General features: G+C 37.4%; 1 protein-coding gene and 1 long non-coding RNA gene across 7 annotated transcripts; one reads left to right on the top strand and one right to left on the bottom strand.

Annotated features, from left to right (window-relative positions):
• Positions 1-499: 499 nt before the first annotated feature.
• LOC136263012 (uncharacterized) lies at positions 500-14,088 on the bottom strand. 5 transcript variants are annotated; one of them, XM_066057452.1, is made up of 3 exons: positions 13,929-14,026; positions 4,048-4,072; positions 500-1,802 (listed from the first exon to the last, which is right to left on the bottom strand). In XM_066057452.1, the coding sequence occupies exon 3, from the start codon at positions 1,653-1,655 to the stop codon at positions 675-677; it is 981 nt and encodes a 326-aa protein (XP_065913524.1). In that variant the 5' UTR covers positions 1,656-1,802; positions 4,048-4,072; positions 13,929-14,026; the 3' UTR covers positions 500-674. The 5 variants fall into 5 exon arrangements, with proteins under 5 accessions (XP_065913524.1, XP_065913520.1, XP_065913522.1 ...); XM_066057448.1 differs by lacking the exon at positions 4,048-4,072 and having other exon boundaries at positions 13,929-14,074; XM_066057450.1 differs by lacking the exons at positions 4,048-4,072; positions 13,929-14,026 and adding an exon at positions 2,990-3,131.
• LOC136263013 (uncharacterized) lies at positions 4,593-17,745 on the top strand. 2 transcript variants are annotated; one of them, XR_010704421.1, is made up of 5 exons: positions 4,593-4,750; positions 4,816-4,890; positions 14,243-14,392; positions 16,082-16,147; positions 16,217-17,745. It is a non-coding gene; the product is annotated as an uncharacterized lncRNA (long non-coding RNA). The 2 variants fall into 2 exon arrangements; XR_010704420.1 differs by lacking the exons at positions 4,593-4,750; positions 4,816-4,890 and having other exon boundaries at positions 14,148-14,392; positions 16,217-17,744.
• Positions 17,746-19,423: the final 1,678 nt, after the last annotated feature.

Genomic DNA, 19,423 nt, shown 5'->3' with positions numbered 1-19,423 from the left:
GGTGTCAATGACATGTGTGGAATTAGTTGAGATCACAAGATGAATGATGACATACTTGACCAATCACTTATGTCCAAACGTAGAGTGTGAATTTAAACATTTGGTTGAGCATGAAGTTCATAATACTATTATGTTGTGCTAACTTCTATTTCTAAGGAATATTTTCATTATCAATCACTGGTACACATTAATGTTAGAGTGTTATACCTAAATCATGTAGAGCACTACACAAATGCATATCACAGAACCACCATTCTCTAACAGCAAAATTAGCATTATAATATTCCTTATGACATGACTGTCCTGTACACGCATGTCATGTACCATACCAAAAAGGCATGCCATTATTATTGCCTACAATGCACTTTGCATGCATGCAGCACCTAGGTCAGTATATGCTTACACCTGTCCAATAAATCATTCCTTTTCCATTCTTGTTAGATAATCAATACGTAAGTACACGTATTCTTTAATTACTTTGTTCTTTTCTTTAAACAAGTTAAGTTATTACTTACACACACTGTACATATGTAAATGCCAAGGGTTGGAATGTGCACCAAATAGAAGCAAGTGTGTAGCTATGTATATGCATGTGTATAAAAATCAACATGACAAAAACTGTATGACTACAAACATAAGTATAGTTTTCATATTACAGCATATATGTACACACGTTATTCAAAATTGTTGTTCTTCTTAGCTTTGTACCGTTCAACTAATGCAGTTCCTTCTCTTTTTCCTGTACATTTGCGAGTTTCAACTGCTTCTTTTGCCTTTTTGCCTATATAGTAGCCAGTACCAAAGCCAACAGCTGCACCACTTACGCCACCAACAGCTACACATCCTATGGCAACTGAAATTGTAGCAGGATTGAAAACTATTAAACATATTAATCCTACACCAACTCCACCCACCAAAGCACCTATTGCACTGTATACCTTAGGGTTATTCAAGTCATATAGTGCTATTGTGTATTCTATTTTTTTCAGGAGTTTGTTATATTGTACTCTTAAGCCCTCAATGGCTTCATCATTATGCTCCTCAGACAATCTTTCAACCAGCTCTATTAAAGCTTCCATAATTACCTGAAGAGCACAAACTTTTTTCAAATTAAACTTTAAAATAGATACGGTATTTGTTACTACCCTTGAAACATCTTTCATGTGTGTTAGCAGTTTTTTAACAATCTCCTTGACCTCTTTTTCAGTTGGTTCCTTGCTTATATTTTGCTGTAGAGTTGTTAGTTCTAAAGTTATTTTATCCACCTGGCATTCTGCTGGTTTTGTGTATACCTTTTCACATTGGAACAACTCTACAAGAAAATTACAACAGCACTTCAACGCTTCAGTGATGTCTTTTGCTATCAATTGCCTACATATCATTCTCCGTACAGCCCCATCTTCACTAACATATTGTGAGTAATGAATACCCATACAGCTTGTTAAAAGACCTGTAATGGGGTTAGGTCCACTAGGTGGAGGTTGATGGGAAATTTGCCTCATCTGATGGCCATTATGCTGCTGGCTTTCCTGGTACTCCTTCTTTGCTTCCTTCCATTTGTCCCGCAAAGTTTTTGCTATTTGTTCATATTTGGGCAAGTTTTCTAATACCCCCAAAAACCTTAAAAAGCATTTCTCATCACTTGCTGCAATCATATCAACTACCAAATCATCAACATTGCTGCATTCTGTGTCAGTTTCTATTATTTCTTGTTCCAGCAGGTATGGTAATAAATCTCTGATGTCAACCTCTGCAAGTGTTCGCCTACACTGCTTCAATGCAGTGCAATGTGCTTTGATGACCTGCAAGTTAAATAGTAGCAATAATAAAATTAATAAATTATTTCTTTTTGTAATTTTTTTGTTATCATACTGTGTGGTAGTATTGTAGTAGGGATCAAGAAGGTTTGGCTTAAAAACACCCTAAAACCAACCTAGTTTTTCCTTCATGAAAGTTTGGTTGCTAGTATTAGCTATACATGCAAGCCCAAAAATGTCTGCAGAGCAATTAAAAACATCCCAACAAGGCTCTATGAAATTTTAAAACATCAAGGCTGGATCTATCAGTATGGCCGGTATGGTTTTGGCTGTGCCAACGTTTGGACAGCTACTTCAAAATGCCTTCTCTGTCTCGGAATAGTTCTTCATCATCAGTGGACTCACAGTTTGATTTGCTACTGATACATTCCTTGTGTCAACAATGCATTATATAATCTTGTATTTCACAGGAATAGTTTTCACATGCTGGCATAATAATCATTACTATGGTAAGCATCAAATTTGAAGCTAAAAGTACTCCAGAAGCCATTCCAGAGCACTAAATTTTAAAAATTTCCTGGGGGTTGGGAATCAGATAGCCTTACCACCATTACAGTAGTGCTAGATCTGGCCCTGAACATAATTGAATTTTCTGTTTACTGGTGCCTCCAACCAAGGCTAATGGTATGGGCTTGAATTCTTCACTGCTCAGCATCTTTCAGCCTAAGAAGTGCCTTTTCAGCAACTGAAGCAGTTTATTCTTATAATGTGTCTGGAGGCATTCTGCCCTTGTTGTGCAGGTTAACTGGTAATGTGTTATTACAAAAAGGAAATTCTAGGAATCACAGAAACAAGTTACGAGACAAAGGAGGTCATCTACACTTGGTGGACATTAAATCCCTACTTCAGTCATGGCAGGCTGCATAATGATGAGTAGACTCGAAATTAAATGTCCACTAGTATAGCTGCAGATTTAGATGACTCCGTTACTTTTTAATTCTATGATCCCTGCTTAAATGTAAAATTTATGATCTTTCCTTCAACCTGTGTATAAACTAAAATTAGCTGTCCAAATAACATCTTTCTTGGATGGGTGACACAGGTTATTACAGTCCAATCAATGACTTAGTAGGGTGTACCTCTCATACCGCATGATATCTCACATAAAATATGCTGCCCTGGGATCCATGGGTCCCCTATATAGCTGTATGTTTTGTACTCACATAGCTTACCCTGCGACGTTGCCTAAGCATGATAGATTAGAAAGAGTAGTTACAACCTTCTCTAACCTCTAGTGGAGCAGCTGTGATATGCAGTGATATTTGGATCTATATATATTTAGGCACTCTTATAAGTGTCTCTATGAATTGTTTGTTTGTAAGGGTATTTTTGTAGATCAGTTTGTAAGGGTATTTTATTTAGATTTCTAAGAATGAATTGATGTGTTTATAGGTATGTATAACCTAATATTGGCATAGTAGAATACTGTATAGAGGGAAACTTTGGCAAATAGCCAGCTAAGTTGCATTTGGCAAAAATGAATTCAATTCAATCTCTTAGCTATAAAGATGCTAATCTTAGGCACTACAAGTAGCTAATTGGCCAGTTAAACTATGACGAATTTGTAACGAATCGCCAAGTCCGATGAAGTTTCCCTTTATATGTTATTGAACAGCTTCTTGATTGAAGAGATTAAGTCAAGAACAGTTATTGCTCTTTATTATTGGTTGTATTTCTTAATGCATTGCATGAGTTGTGGCCTGTTAAACACTCTTTAATCTCTATTAGTATGATCATAAATTGTCAATAACTATTCCTATACTACCCGTCAGCATGCACATTACTATCATTTTACACAGATTTACAGTATATGTAGCCAATAGTGGTTTACATGACATTCCAACAGCAATCCTACATATCTAACTACTCTACCTACTGCAAAAAAAACTCCTGAAGAGACCAGAATATCTTCAGTGAGTCTGACTGGATGCCATTAGTAAAGGTAGACATATTGCTTGTTTAACAGAGAGACACGGAGATTCTTAAATATTACATGCATGCGCACGCACAGACACAAATGCACACACACGCACTACACTACATGCATACAGGTTAAAATGTATAGTTTTTAAATTTAAAAAAAAAATTATTACTCCTCTTGTTAGATTTGCCAAGGGCATATGTGTCAGTTGTCCTTGCTCCATTGGTATGTCAAAGTCAACTGGACATTTCCCATGGCTAGGAACAACAATTCATGGTATCCCAGACTTCTTCTGCCACTCACACTTACTGTTTGATAGCAGATTTCAGTGGATCTAAGTGATATCATTAAGAGTTAGGCTACACAGCAACGTGAACACCATATATATAGAGCATACTGTGTATGTAGTTATAGTATGTCATGAGGTGTCCATGATACTGTGTGTGTCTAATTGGGTAACTTGGATGCCTTAGGATTGACTGTTTTTAATTGTCCTTAATTTGTCACTAACAAATACATAGGCCTACTGTGCTCTAGTGTTTACTAGGTCAGGAAATTGGTAAAAATAGTCTATAGCACTTCAAAAATCATTAATTTGAAGTTGTAACAGTTAGAATGTTGGAGTAGTACCTTATGTCCAAGTAGTAAGTTTTTACTACCAAGTTCAACAAGCCAAACAAGTATGATGTAGTGGGTTAATGTTGTTGTTTACTGTCAAGTTGAAGTAAACTGTTAAATATAATAAAATAACAGACTGAAAGTTGTAGGGTTTATTGTCATGTAATTCCAAGAACTAGGTACTAATGACATTCACACAACCATGCACACTACACACAAAACGTGAAACTACTCAAGTCAATATGTGATGTTATAAGCAAGAGTGCTAAAATTGACTGTACATTAGTGTGCGCATTCATGGGACCTTTTTAATAATTATGAAGATATCTGTCATTCTTTTTTAAAAAAAGATTCCAGTGTATTTTAAGGTTTTCCTCTTCAGAGATACCAATAGGTATGGAGCCAGTGTGTACAAGTTAACATTTTTATGAGTCGTCATCTACAATGATCCCATTACAGGAATGATGGCTGGCACCCATACTGGTCTATCAGAGAGCTTCTCTTTACAGGTCAGCAAGATAAGTTATAGAAAGGGTGAGTTTGGTGAATCCACTGAAGTTAAACACTCTCCTCTCTACTCTATTATTGTGTACTCTTGTAAATACTTGGAATTCTATACTGATAAATAAGTAGCTTTTGATGGATTTGAATACGTACGTGCCTTAAAATGATTTTCTCCTTTAGTGAATACAAGCAAAAATTCTAACTTATATGTCATATGTGAAATGTAGTAATGTATGACAAACTAAAAAGGTATCTATACAGTACATCGCAGTTCATTAGATAAGGCACAACAGTAAGAAAGTATACACACTAAAATGTTATCTGTGAAGTTGTTATTGGAAGAATGTGTTCAGGTTGAGGAAGTAGCTTGCAAGTCATTAGTATGCTGAATTGTTTTTGTTAGATCCTCTCCTTTCTTTCTCCCTGTATCCATTTTGTTGTCAGTGTTCCATGAACCAATGGTCAAACCTAAATAACGGCCCATGTCAGACCCAACAAATGCACCTAGAAATGCAACGCCAACACCAGCAGCTTGCCCAACAGAATTTGTTTTTGTGCTTGGCAATACAAGATATGCCATAGCAAATAATGGGAGAGCTATAACACTTAGTGTAGCACCACCTTTAGCTTTACTATCTATATCACATTTGACATAATCATCTATTTTTTGTTTGATTTCTTTTAGATGTTTTGTTTTCAATTGTTCTAGCACTTGCTTAGACTGTTCATCTTTGTAAATGCTTGACAATGTGTTTTCAAACATCTTTATCAAGCTATCAGTGATTTCCAAAAGGGTACAAGCCGATTCTAAGCACAACAAAGATGTTGTGTTTTTCATTGCTTCTGTAATACCTTGGAGTTGTGTAAGGAGTGATTTTATTGTATTTGACATGACCTCATCTTCTGTTGATTGCTCCTCAATGTGTTCTTTTAGTTTTTCCAACTCACGATTTATTTTGCACAACTCTATCTCAGCTTTATCCGTATCTGCTTCTTGCTCCTTCAACCATTTTACTAGAACATTACAGTAACACTGTGTACATTGAATCACAGATTTCAGCTGTGAGCGGAGTTTTGCTAGAAAGTGCTGGTCGGTGCTATCCAATGCTGCACTACTTAAAGAATCCAAGATGTTCTGAATTTCTTTTACAGAGAATATTGGAGTGTCTGGTATTTGAACTTGTATGTTTTGTTGATCATTTTTGCTGTCTTGCTCATCGCACCATGTAAGTTCCTCTTTCAGCCATTGTGTAGTCCGATGGTACTGAGGAAGCTGTTCAAGGTTGTTTAGAAATAGTGATCTACTTTGGGGTTTATCCATTATCTCAGCTAGCTGTTGATCTCTGCTATTCGTAGACCTTCCATCAATCTCTTGGTTTGCAAGAAGTTGTGTTATGTGATTGTCATCAATTCGAGCCAACAACCTTGTGGCAATTCGTTGAAATGCAGGTCGAAAAGCCTATAAAAATAATTAGTGCTATAATGACTAATCACATAGTATTCTAGTACTGTAAGTAGGGATCCTGGAAATTGGAACTTTCCTGTGATAAAATATAACCAGCCTGCCTCACCTTACATACCCTCATGACAACTTGGCAGTAGTAGTTAGGCAGTATCAAGCCCAAATGTGTTATCAATGTTGCTTAGGTCCAAAGCATGCCCTTTAGCCTACCACCACAGCTACAGTATGGGCCTCCAATGTATTTCTCACTCCACTACCATGTAGGTGTTGGTGTTTGGGTGGTGAGGCTTTGCTTCTTTTTATTAGAGTACTGTCTACAATGAATAGATTGATTGCAGAAGTTTCTCATGCTGTTCTCCATCTGAAATACTGCATAACAGGTGGACCATGATAACAAAGCTGAACTGCCATGTTGCTTTTCAGTAAATGATAGCTGTGGCATGTGTCATTGATTTTATAATTAGTAATTAGTTAGACACCATTCTTTTCTTTGATGTGGTATATGTGCTGGTTAAATTATGAAGCAAATTAAAGGAAATTTTAGAAATGGATCGTCTATACACCTGCAGGCTCTACTATACATAGTAGACAAATTTATCCTGTTTAATTATGAAACAGAATATACAATTGACAGGCTGTATGTGACTGAAGTAGGAATTACACTGCAAATTTCACTAATATAACTGTAGGTGCCTCCCTTGCTTAATGGCTTTTACGTAAGCAGCAATCAATGTCACCTATATTGTTGTGCTGTGAACTACATATTTTGGTACAATTAAGCTTAGTGTGAATTACATGTACAGTACTGCTGCAATTCTTTATGTTATTTTTAATCAATGTTGCTTGTCAGTTAACCTGGTCAGCAGGGCTTACCCTGTTGTGAGAAGGTTGCCACCGTCAACAGATGGTGGTTGTTTTGGTAGATGTGCAGGGTTCCATGATTCTCCTATTAATTCTCAAATACGTAGGCGTCTTTTCAACAATTTTATAATTTTTACATGGTGTATACTGCACGTTTTACTACAAAGGCTTGGAGGTAGGAATGCTTGGGGATTCTAAGCCACAAGAATTTTCTGCATGCCAGTATGTTCCTAATAGAAACTCTGCTCTGTCACACCCTGAGCTAGCCTCAAGATGGAGAAGACAAGCGGAAAAATGGGATTTACTAAGTTTCCCTGCATGCTGGGATTGTCTGTGGTGCATGCATCACTCTCCTCACACCCCCGTCAATTTTTTTTCCTTGGGCCAGCAATTTATTACATTAAACCCCCCATCCAGCAATCCCTTTGTGATTATCATCTTCTAAAATACTAAGATGAGATAGTTGGTAGAGGGGAGTGGTGTGGGTGGGTGGGACAAGATTCACTATGCCACACAGCCCTATGCATTCTAACACCTCTCTACTTGCCTTTTTCTTGTAACGCATGCGCAATATTCCAATTACTGCCAACCCTTCTCATGTGTGCACCTGTGGTGGAGCTTCAGGTTAGTCACGTCACTGTCATAGTCAGGGCCGCCCAGAGAAATTAAGGGGCCCAGGGCAAAGAGTTAAAGTGGGGCCCCAGAGGCAAGGAGGTTTCCATTCTAAATCACAACTTCATCCAAGTTGTAAGTTGAAGACCAAAAAAAAACAATAAAACAGGTCACAACCTGCTGACAATGACAATAGCTACCCCACCAACCATATCTCCTTATCTATAAGCTTGCTACACTGCTCCTCTGAAGAATACTGTCACTGCTCTATTAGAGTATTTAGATCTGACTGCTCTATTAGAGTATATTGATCTTTTAAACAGGTATTCAAGGGGCCCTTCATGGGCCCTTCATGGGGCCTCCTGGAGCCCCTTTCAGGCTGGGGCCCGGGGAAAAGTGCCCCAGTTTCCCTCCCTGTGGGCGGCCCTGGTCATAGTACACCGGCACATGCATGCTCGACTGCAACATTAACCTAGTTTAACTAGTTATACTTCATATGTGACCAGATTTGCAAATCAACCAAATGGGCGCAAAAGGCAAAAGTGAGATAACACCAGCCATGAAGTTGCTGCACTATCAGGCTAACAATTTCCATATCAAACTCGCCTTCAACTTGTCGGGTCTGCTTTTGGTGGACCATTCTCTGGTGGCCTGTATAACCACCCCAGACATCTGTACAGGTCTGTCAACAACAGGGAAGTGTTTTGGAGGATCCATGCACTCTGGACAGAAGAGCAGGGAGCTGAATGTGTGATGTATGTCTGTTTTGTAAGATTTCAGTCTACTCCCTGCCTCTGACAGGCTGTTTTGTGGTCTGGTGCCTTCATTTACCATTCTCATCCATTTTGTAGTCTACCTCTTGCCCGCCCCGCCCCGCCCCGCCCCGCCCCGCCCCGCCACGCCACCCCCCACCCCTTTTTGAGGACTCGTGATACAGCAACACTGGTGAAAAACCTATCTAAAATGGTGAGAAACTCTACAGGGATTACCTTGGCCACTTGCTGCTCTTAAAGGTTGTGAATTGCTCCATCTTTGCTGCATGAAAAATCCAAACGTGTGGCTGCCAAGGCTGGTGAGTAACAAAGCTTTAAATTATTAAAATACGTTTTTCTCTGAATCAACAATGCGCCCATAATGGTGATTTTCCAAAATCCAGTCACATATAATGTATACAACTGAGAGCAAGAGTTCATGACTCATGCTGAGAGCCATCAACAATTGAGGGTTGTTGTGTGCTTTCTGTTGCCTATTAGTACGTATATAGATTCCAGCTACATGTATTACACATAGCGCACATGTTCTTTGTACTTAGCATAATATACCTGGTCCTTAAATCACATATAGAACTCCTATAAACTACTTATGCACGTATACATAGCAGATCTCTATATGAAATGGCATGCATTAACAAGCTAATCAACATGACTTTCATCTGTTGGATACTTATGTCAGTACTTACAATTCATCACATTGGGCTTTAACTTGCACATTGCTTATTGTAAAGTTAAAATACTTAGAAACAGTGTTGGGAGTAACGCGTTACATAAGTAACGCACTACGTAATATTATTACTTTTGTGGTAACAAAGTAATATAACGAAATACGCTATAAAAACAGGTAATATAACTCAAGTTACTTCACTTACAAATGTAACGCGTTACCTGAGTAATATAGTTACTGTAACGAGTCTAATATTACATAATATTATTACTACAAGTAACGAAGTTATTAATCTTGTTGGTTAGCCTCTGAGTAACGCCTAGCCACAACGAAGTAACGAAGCCTACTGAATGAAGCTTATTCACCAGCTTCTTACTTATAACCAAGATTTGCACATTGTCCAACAACGCAATCATGTCACGTGATAAAGTGGTAGTTTCACACGTGAAAGTTTAAGGCTGTGGACACAAAGTAATATAATATGTAATATTATTACAGTTACTTTATTTTATGTGTAATATGTAACTGTAACTAAATAGCTCATATGTAATATGTAACTAGTTACTTTTACAAAGTAACTTGCTCAACACTGCTTAGAAAGCAGATATTTAATATCATTGAGATGTAAGGTCATAATTATTTGTATAGTACAGCTTTCACATACGTACAGTAACGTGCAAATGTCAGGGCTGTTTTTCTGCTATTTTATATTTGGCAGAAATCAAAAGTGGTGTTGGCATACCGTATAGCGGGAAAGTTTGGCGGGGATAAAGTTTGGCGAATTTGGCGAATGACCAGCTATTCGCCAAACTAAAACCATCCAAACTTTCCCACTTGTCCACATTTAATATCACGTGGATAAACACGTGTCTTGGGAATCGTGAAGTACGAGTTGTTAAGAACTAGGGCTATGGGCAAACCAAGCAGTCAACTCCATCAAGAGAATCTAACCTACTGGATTATTATTATTATTTAAGTCTACCAGTTGGGCACTGGAGGGTTTGCACAGAAGGCCGGCAGGCAGCCTATACGACTGAGATGCATTATGTAAGATGATAGCTACCCATTGCTGCAGTAAATGAAAAGCTTGATGAAAAGGTCAGCACTGCAAGCATCTGCCGTATTTCTTCGTGGGGGATTTCACTACAGCTACTGCGTCATGTCCATTTCCATGCAGTTTCTAGCTCTCTCAGTGCCCAACTCTTTACCAAGAATGATCACCTTGTATAATATGGAATCCATCGTCTGTACAACAAAGCTATGTCTGCTCATCTTCACGGTGTGCTAGTCCACGCAGTGGCGTCACTATGAAGAATGCTGGTATGCGGCTCAAGAAATAAAATAATAATTAGTGAAGCGGCGCCAATTGGCTCATCAATTTGCCAAACTTTTTTTCGCCATTTACTTTTGATGGAGAGATTCGCCAAACTTTATTCCCGCCAAACATTCCCGCTATACGGTACACACGGTAGTGTGTCGTGCGGCCCAAGAAGCCAGCGCGCAACACCGTGAGTATATTTACAGGAAGAAAGTAAATGCTTTTCCTTGTAGAGAGTTCAGCTACAAACAAATCACACTGTAGAAAGATCAGCTGGAAGAAGTCACCTTGTAGAGAGTTCAGCTACAAACAAACCACCATGTAGAGAGTTCAGCTAGAAGAAGTTATCTTGTAGAGAGTTCAGCTACAAAGAAACCATTCTGTAAAGAGCTTAGCTGCAAACAAATCACCTGTACAGAATTCAGCTACAAACAAATCACCCTGTAGAGAGATCAGCTAGAAGAAGTTATCTTGTAGAGAGTTCAGCTACAAATAAATCACCCTGTAGAGAGATCAGCTAGAAAATGTTACCTTGTAGATAGTTCAGCTACAAACAAATCACACTGTAGAAAGATCAGCTAGAAGAAGTCACCTTGTAGAGAGTTCAGCTACAAACAAACCACCATTTAGAGAGTTCAGCTAGAAGAAGTTATCTTGTAGAGAGTTCAGCTACAAAGAAACCATTCTGTAAAGAGCTCAGCTGCAAACAAATCACCTGTACAGAATTCAGCTACAAACAAATCACCCTGAAGAAAGATCAGCTAGAAGAAATTACCTTGTAGAGAGTTCAGCTATAAAGAAACCACCATGTAGAGAGTTCAGCTGCAAAGCAATCACCCTGTAGAAAATTCAGCCACAAACAAATTGCCCTGTAGAAAGATCAGTTAGTAGAAGTTACCTTGTAGATAGTTCAGCTACAAACAAATCACCCTGTAGAGAGATCAGCTAGAAAAGTTACCTTGTCAGAGTTCAGCTACAAAGAAACCATCATGTAGAGAGTTCAGCTGCAAACAAATCACCTGTAGAGAGTTCAGCTACAAACAAATCTCCCTGTAGAGAGATCAGCTAGAAGAAGTTTCCTTGTAGAGAGTTCAGCTACAAACAAATCACCCTGTAGAAAGATCAGTCACCTTGTAGATAGTTCGGTTACAAAGAAACCACCATGTAGAGAGTTCATCTATAAACTAGTGACCTTGTAGAGACATCAGCTAGAAGAAGTTACCTTGTAGAGAGTTCAGCTACAAAGAAACCATTCTGTAAAGAGCTCAGCTGCAAACAAATCACCAATACAGAATTCAGCTGCAAACAAATCACCCTGTAGAAAGATCAGCTAGAAGATGTTACTTTGTAGAGAGTTCAGTTACAAAGAAACCACCATGTAGAGAATTCACCTGCAAACAAATCACCCTGTAGAAAGATCAGCTAGAAGAAATCACCTTGTAGAGAGTTCAGCTACAAAGAAACCACCATGCAGAGAGTTCAGCTAAAAAGAAATTACCCTGTAGAAAATTCAGCCACAAACAAATTTCCCTGTAGAAAGATCAGTTAGAAGGAGTTACCTTGTAGAGATTTCAGCTACAAAGAAACTATTCTGTAAAGAGTTCAGCTGCAAACAAACCACCTGTACAGAATTCAGCTACAAACAAATCACCCTGTAGAGAGATCAGCTAGAAGAAGTTATCTTGTAGATAGTTCAGCTACAAATAAATCACCCTGTAGAGAGATCAGCTAGAAGATGTTACCTTGTAGAGAGTTCAGCTACAAAGAAACCATTCTGTAAAGAGCTCAGCTGCAAACAAATCACCTGTACAGAATTCAGCTACAAACAAACCACCATGTAGAGAGTTCAGCTAGAAGAAGTTATCTTGTAGAGAGTTAAGCTACAAAGAAACCATTCTGTAAAGAGCTCAGCTGCAAACAAACCATTTGTACAGAATTCAGCTACAAACAAATCACCCTGTAGAGAGATCAGCTAGAAGAAATTACCTTGTAGAGAGTTCAGCTACAAAGAAACCACCATGTAGAAAGTTCAGCTGCAAAGCAATCACCTTGTAGAAACTTCAGCCACAAACAAATTGCCCTGTAGAAAGATCAGTTAGAAGAAGTAAACTTGTAGAGAGTTCAGCTACAAAGAAACCATTCTGTAAAGAGCTCAGCTGCAAACAAATCACCTGCGCAGAATTCAGCTACAAACAAATCACCCTGTAGAAAGATCAGCCAGAAAAAGTTACCTTGTAGATAGTTCAACTACAAACAAATCACCCTGTAGAGAGATCAACAAAGAAGTTACCTTGTAGATCGTTCAGCTACAAACAATTCACCCTGTAGAGAGAGCAGCTAGAAGATGTCACCTTGTAGAGTGTTCAGTTACAAAGAAACCACCATGGAGAGTTCTGTAATTTATTTATTTATTAATGCTTTACAGCACAAGTGCTGAAGGTCTGTAGGACACCTGGTCCTACAGCCTGCTCAAAGACTTTAGCTACTTAGACTTTAACTACTTAAGGTGTATTTGAAAAGTTGGAGAAAAGTTGGAGAAAGAAGAAAAAAAAATCCATGACTGGACCTAGGTAGCCTCGAACCTGCAGCCATCCGATTTACGCTCGAACGCTTACAGGAGTCTACCAGGTGGTCAGGATGTTTTCTCCTTGTTATTTTCATGTAATTATATCCATAGGTAATAAATATTATATGTATCATATGTATAATTTGTACATTTACTGATAAAATCAGAATTATTTAAAGTACATCTGCTTCATCTTTTCTTCTTCCTGTGGTAAAGAAAAAATATAGGTTTAAAAATCCCCAAAGCCAGCCATAGGCCGGCTTTGGGGTATACAAATACAAAACGAAGTGAAATCTAATCCAAAACAGCCAAGCTGTAAAAAAAGAGTGCGGCCCTCAAAAAGGCTATGGCGAAAAAAGATGTGAAATCCAAGGTGGCGGCCAAGAAATGGCTGTGATGGTAGGTTAATGGTAAAAAGTTTAATAATGACAACTCAGGTGAATTTCTGAATTGTCATTATTAAACTTTTTACCATTAACCTACCATCACAGCCATTTCTTGGCCGCCACCTTGGATTTCACATCTTTTTTCGCCATAGCCTTTTGAGGGCCGCACTCTTTTTTTACAGCTTGGCTGTTTTGGATGAGATAGAGTTTACATGTGGTAGTGTGTGATGTTGGAGGAAATTGTCTACATCATCTTGCATTCAATATGTATTGTACAACATCCAAAAATTTCTTATACAGTAGAGGAATTAAGACTTTAGTAGTTTATAAACTAAAAGTTGTGGCAATGACCATTTATATGCTCCTACTAGCTATATATATAGCAAAGTGTGTGGGGGTATTCTAGTGAAATCTACAACTCACCTGAACTCTTCTCCCCGCCAAGCTTGCCATATATTACTTGATCACACAAGGGTCTATAGTCCTCAATGCTGTCAATGTGTAACTGCACTTGAACTGTGTGTACTATTCATGTACAGCTAGCTTTTTATAGACTACTGTAGGCTATTGTGGTTTATATAGAAATTCAGGTAATATTTATAAATTTTTCCATATATAGTCATACATTAGTATGAACACTAAAATACTTTTAGTGTATGTAATAGGTAGTGTACAAAGTATCCGTTTACATATAACATGCTTGTCTCTTTGTTCTATTATGCATCTTATTGTTACAGATACACATGTAGCCAATGAGAGTATACGTAGTTTAAATGATGTTCCAACAAAGATCCAACTACTCTACAGAAAGACTGGAACATCCTCTGTAAGTCTGACCACCTTGGCTTGGATAGGACTGACTGTTAACCATGTGGCTAAAGTACTTGGTATGTGAATTGCACTGTAACATTATGACAATATCCCTTTTGGCCTTTTGTTGTATACAGTATGGTATGTGTAGTACTGTATAGTAGGGATCATGGAGGTTTGGGCTACCAGCCTCACTTTTCCCTCCTAACAGCTTGGCAGTATATACTGGCTAGGCATTATCAAGCAAATCTTTAGAGCAGCTCCAAATCTTTTCAACATGTTTCTATGAAATTTAGAATTTTCTATTAAAACCTCATCTTTGAGATGAAAAGATATGTTATGTACTAACTTTCTCTTCCACTGCACATTGTTATTGTGTTGTTGTATGAATGTTATTAGTACTTACTTCTTGGAATTACATAAAAATAAAACCCAGGATGGCTTTCCAGAAAATTTAATTTGCTATACTATGATTATATTAATAATCCAATTCTTAGAAAAACTATCATTTAGGCAGTAAATAACCACATTAACCACACTACATCACACCTGTTTGGCTTGCTGAACTTGGTAGTAAACACTTCGTACTACTGCAAAAACATTTTATACTATTTATAAATTTCTAGACTAAACCTTTGGAGCACAGAGAAATTCCTCAGTGAAAAAGGACAAAAGTGCATGATGAAGTTTTGAAGACAAAAGCAGTAAGGCTTGAAATACTGAATATGAATACCTATAAAACCCAGGATGGCTTTCCAGAAAATTTAATTTGCTATACTATGATTATATTAATAATCCAATTCTTAGAAAAACTATCATTTAGGCAGTAAATAACCACATTAACCACACTACATCACACCTGTTTGGCTTGCTGAACTTGGTAGTAAACACTTCGTACTACTGCAAAAACATTTTATACTATTTATAAATTTCTAGACTAAACCTTTGGAGCACAGACATAGAAATTCCTCAGTGAAAAAGGACAAAAGTGCATGATGAAGTTTTGAAGACAAAAGCAGTAAGGCTTGAAATACTGAATATGAATACCTATAATATAGGTATTCATATTCAGTATTTCAAGCCTTACTGCTTTTGTCTTCAAAACTTCATCATGCACTTTTGTCCTTTTTCACTGAGGAATTTCTCTGTGCTCCAAAGGTTTAGTCTAGAAATTTATAAATAGTATAAAATGTTTTTGCAGTAGTACGAAGTGTTTACTACCAAGTTCAGCAAGCCAAACAGGTGTGATGTAGTGTGGTTAATGTGGTTATTTACTGCCTAAATGATAGTTTTTCTAAGAATTGGATTATTAATATAATCATAGTATAGCAAATTAAATTTTCTGGAAAGCCATCCTGGGTTTTATTTTTATGTAATTCCAAGAAGTAAGTACTAATAACATTCATACAACAACACAATAACAATGTGCAGTGGAAGAGAAAGTTAGTACATAACATATCTTTTCATCTCAAAGATGAGGTTTTAATAGAAAATTCTAAATTTCATAGAAACATGTTGAAAAGATTTGGAGCTGCTCTAAAGATTTGCTTGATAATGCCTAGCCAGTATATACTGCCAAGCTGTTAGGAGGGAAAAGTGAGGCTGGTAGCCCAAACCTCCATGATCCCTACTATACAGTACTACACATACCATACTGTATAAAATAAATTTATTGTTACAACATTGCAATTCTATTTTCAAGATAAGCCCCACTTTATATCTGTTTTATTATGCAGTAGCTACGTATGGAACCTTACCTCCAATAGTTGTGCGACAGTTTATAGATTGATGAACACTTCTTGCACTTAGCATTAGGGAGGGCACTTTGGTATGTAAGTATATCAGTGAGGTCACCATGTGTGTTTGATCTTAACTACAGTGTACTACATTATTACATACAGGTTCCTAGTCTAAGTATGAGTGATGTGGTCCTAACTATGAATTTCTTCCTACATTGTGTTGAAGATTATCACAATTTTGTTATCGTGGTAAGTACACCTTACTACTGTACTGTGCAGTGTAGTGCTTGTGTAGCTAGGGAGCTCTGTTCCCTGTAGATGCTCTTTAAACTGAATGGAGGAGCACATACAATGTGTATAGTGTATGTGTGTACTCTCCTGTTTAGTTTGCATAATTGGTCCTGTTGATAGTTGTCATAGATATGTATGTCAAGGCCTTGACTGTCCATTCCCAGAGTTCAGTTTTACAAACTTCCCCAGCAGTCATAAGATAGAACTAGGATTGTTTGTGTCCCACCCTGATGAGAAGTCTAAATATGTTACCACCTGGTCAGTATACTGAGGCATAGTGGTCTGTTGCTATGGTGATTGTTAGGATGCCACTGGACTTCATGGGCAACATTAGACTGCAAGTAGTCTATTATCACAAATCTTGTGGTTAGTAAAACTCTAACAAAACGGGAATGGGACAGGAATGGAAAACAGAAACGGGAAAGGCCAATGGAAAATGCCTGATAAAAGGTTCTCATGCCAATATACAGGTTAGTTTTTACAGCACAATATTTCTTTGTAACATTGGACCCTTCTGCTAAAATGATCAAAACATTCTAATAGCTGCATTAAAATACTCGTAATTGAGCAATCAAAAATGTTTTGTTAACTATACCACCAGGGACCTGCACTGAAAGTCTATGATTGATGAAGTTAGCTTGGGTATTAAAGGTATCTCGGTACAGTTTCTGTATGGATTCACCATGAAATTTGCAGGGCCTGGAACAAGCAAGCTATCACATTAAAGCATCTTGTACTATACTGACAGAAATCAATGAAGCATTTTATTCCCTACCTTTAAATGCTGTGATGATCTGTGCTTATGTCAGTTGTAAATCAGAAACTGGTGGTCAACCACAGTAGTGATTATAGTTAAGCCTCACTAAAGTGATAGCTTACAGAACACTGGTGATGCCTTATGAAACCTGTACTAAGCCATGTCAAACTGAGCCTTTACTATATAGTTAAGCATAAGGAATTTTAAGTTCAATTATGTAGGGAAGCCATCATTATACTACTGCAAATTGACACTTTGGACTGTCAGCAAAAAGAAATGAGACACAAGGAGGACAAAGGTAAGTCCATGATGTGTGCATTGTGGTATGCCAAAAGGCACCTGTCGGGCTGAAGCAATGTCAAACAGTGAAATGATCAAGCCCACAAACTGAAGAATCAAATGGATGAAAATGATCTACCGATGATGGGTTGTTTTACCTGCAATTCAAACCACACATTTTTTGGGCTGTAATAACTGTTGATATTTGCAGTCAATTTCACTTTAGTGATATCAGTTGCTTTAACTTTAAAATTTAATCATCAACCCATCATAAATCATAACCTGAACTATAAACAAACAACTATAAATTCATGGTTGAAAATACAAATGAATTTAACTTGTAAAAGGTCACAATCAAGTTGAATTGGCCAGAATGACCCTCTAACCTTATGACAATTTTTGGGTAGCAACAACCATTGAAAATGGTTGGTCATTTTGATATTGTTAGATCCAGTTGTTTTAGCTAACTCTAATCCAATGGTCAAGCTGACCGATCAGTGGCAGCTGATCAGAAGTAGTCTAGCTATGAAATAGAGCCATAACACAATACAGAACACAGTTACATTTCATACTTTTATTCCACCTTGCTAGCTTATAATGGTTACCATTGTAGCTTGTTACCATTTTGCATTCAACCAAGCGTTACTTTTGATTGTGGTTTTCCACCAGATTAGGCAAAACACCCTATTGCTGGGGAGAAATAACCCTATTGGTGAGGAGAATAACCCTAAAAGTGTGGGTGTAATAACACCCTCTCTAGGATAAAATTAACACCTTCTTTTTACGGTGGATATAATGTACTGATTGAATTTAACAGAGTGCTATTATGGCTTTTTCCAAAAGTACAAGTTTTTTGACTACTTCAGTGTGAAGGTGTGTCTAATCCTATCATAGTACATGAGTCATAAAACCAAACATCATAGTAGTCTTGAGAACAATAATGACAACAATTAATTGCTAATAGGGATAGCTGCAATGGTCGTGATGCTAATGAAATGACATCGTTGCTTATTGAACAATTAATCACTATACTTGTTTGGACAAAATGACCAAATAGTAGTTGATTTAGCAGCTGCACAATTGTCAAATTAAATTTTGTTTTGTCACTTCAACCTTGCAGTAGTATAACAAGACCTGTAATAGTCAAACTAACCACTCTCTTTGATATTCAACAGGTGATGCTGTTGGTAAATTCAACCATCTAAGGTTGATTTAACTAAACTATTTATCACTACCCATGTTAGTTATTTTAACCACTTTGCTATTATCTTTTTTAACCTCCATTAATCTGACCCAGTGAGGTCAATTTTGCCCATTTGTTTTTTCAGTGCAGCCTTAGCCGTTATCGAGTTATACTTGTCTGAAGGCATCAGGCAGGCCAGTTATTAAATAGAAAATTAAGGACTCGACCTTGGTTGTCATTTTAGAACTTCAGAGCTCATCAACCAATGTTATTACTGAAGTAAATGAGCATTTGCTGTCAAAGTGCAACAGTTTTAGTATCTTTATATGAATGAAATTTTTTTTAAAATTTAGTAGCAATCATTTAGGGTCATATCATACTGAAGGTACTCTCAGGCTTAGTTATACTTAACCAAAACCGCCAAGGTCATGTTAGAAATGATTACAACAACCTTCTGGGATAGCTGTGTCATCAGTAAAAAATAATTATGTTCACATAGAACTGATGGTCCCAGCAATATAACTTGAAACAATACATAGAATGCAACAGTAGAAATAATTGCATATTAATGCCTGCTGTCAGTCACCACATCAGTTAGAGATGCAAGCAAAACAACTAGCTATAGTAATTTTATGATCAGTAGCTGATCAGTAGGTGTACATGTGTTCCACTGAAAACTGTTAGCTAACTACAGTGAAACCTGCTAATCAGGACACTTGAAAATGACTGAGGACACCTGCATGATCTGGACACTTAATTGGTAATGGTCCTAAAGTATCACTGAGCATGTATACTGACCTGGAAAATCATGATACTGTACCTTGATAACCAGGTCAGTCCCAAGTTGTCCTTAATACAC

This window comes from Dysidea avara, chromosome 8 (assembly GCF_963678975.1).
Source record: "Dysidea avara chromosome 8, odDysAvar1.4, whole genome shotgun sequence".
Lineage (NCBI taxonomy): Eukaryota > Metazoa > Porifera > Demospongiae > Dictyoceratida > Dysideidae > Dysidea > Dysidea avara.
This window is presented reverse-complemented; position numbering and strand designations above follow the sequence as displayed.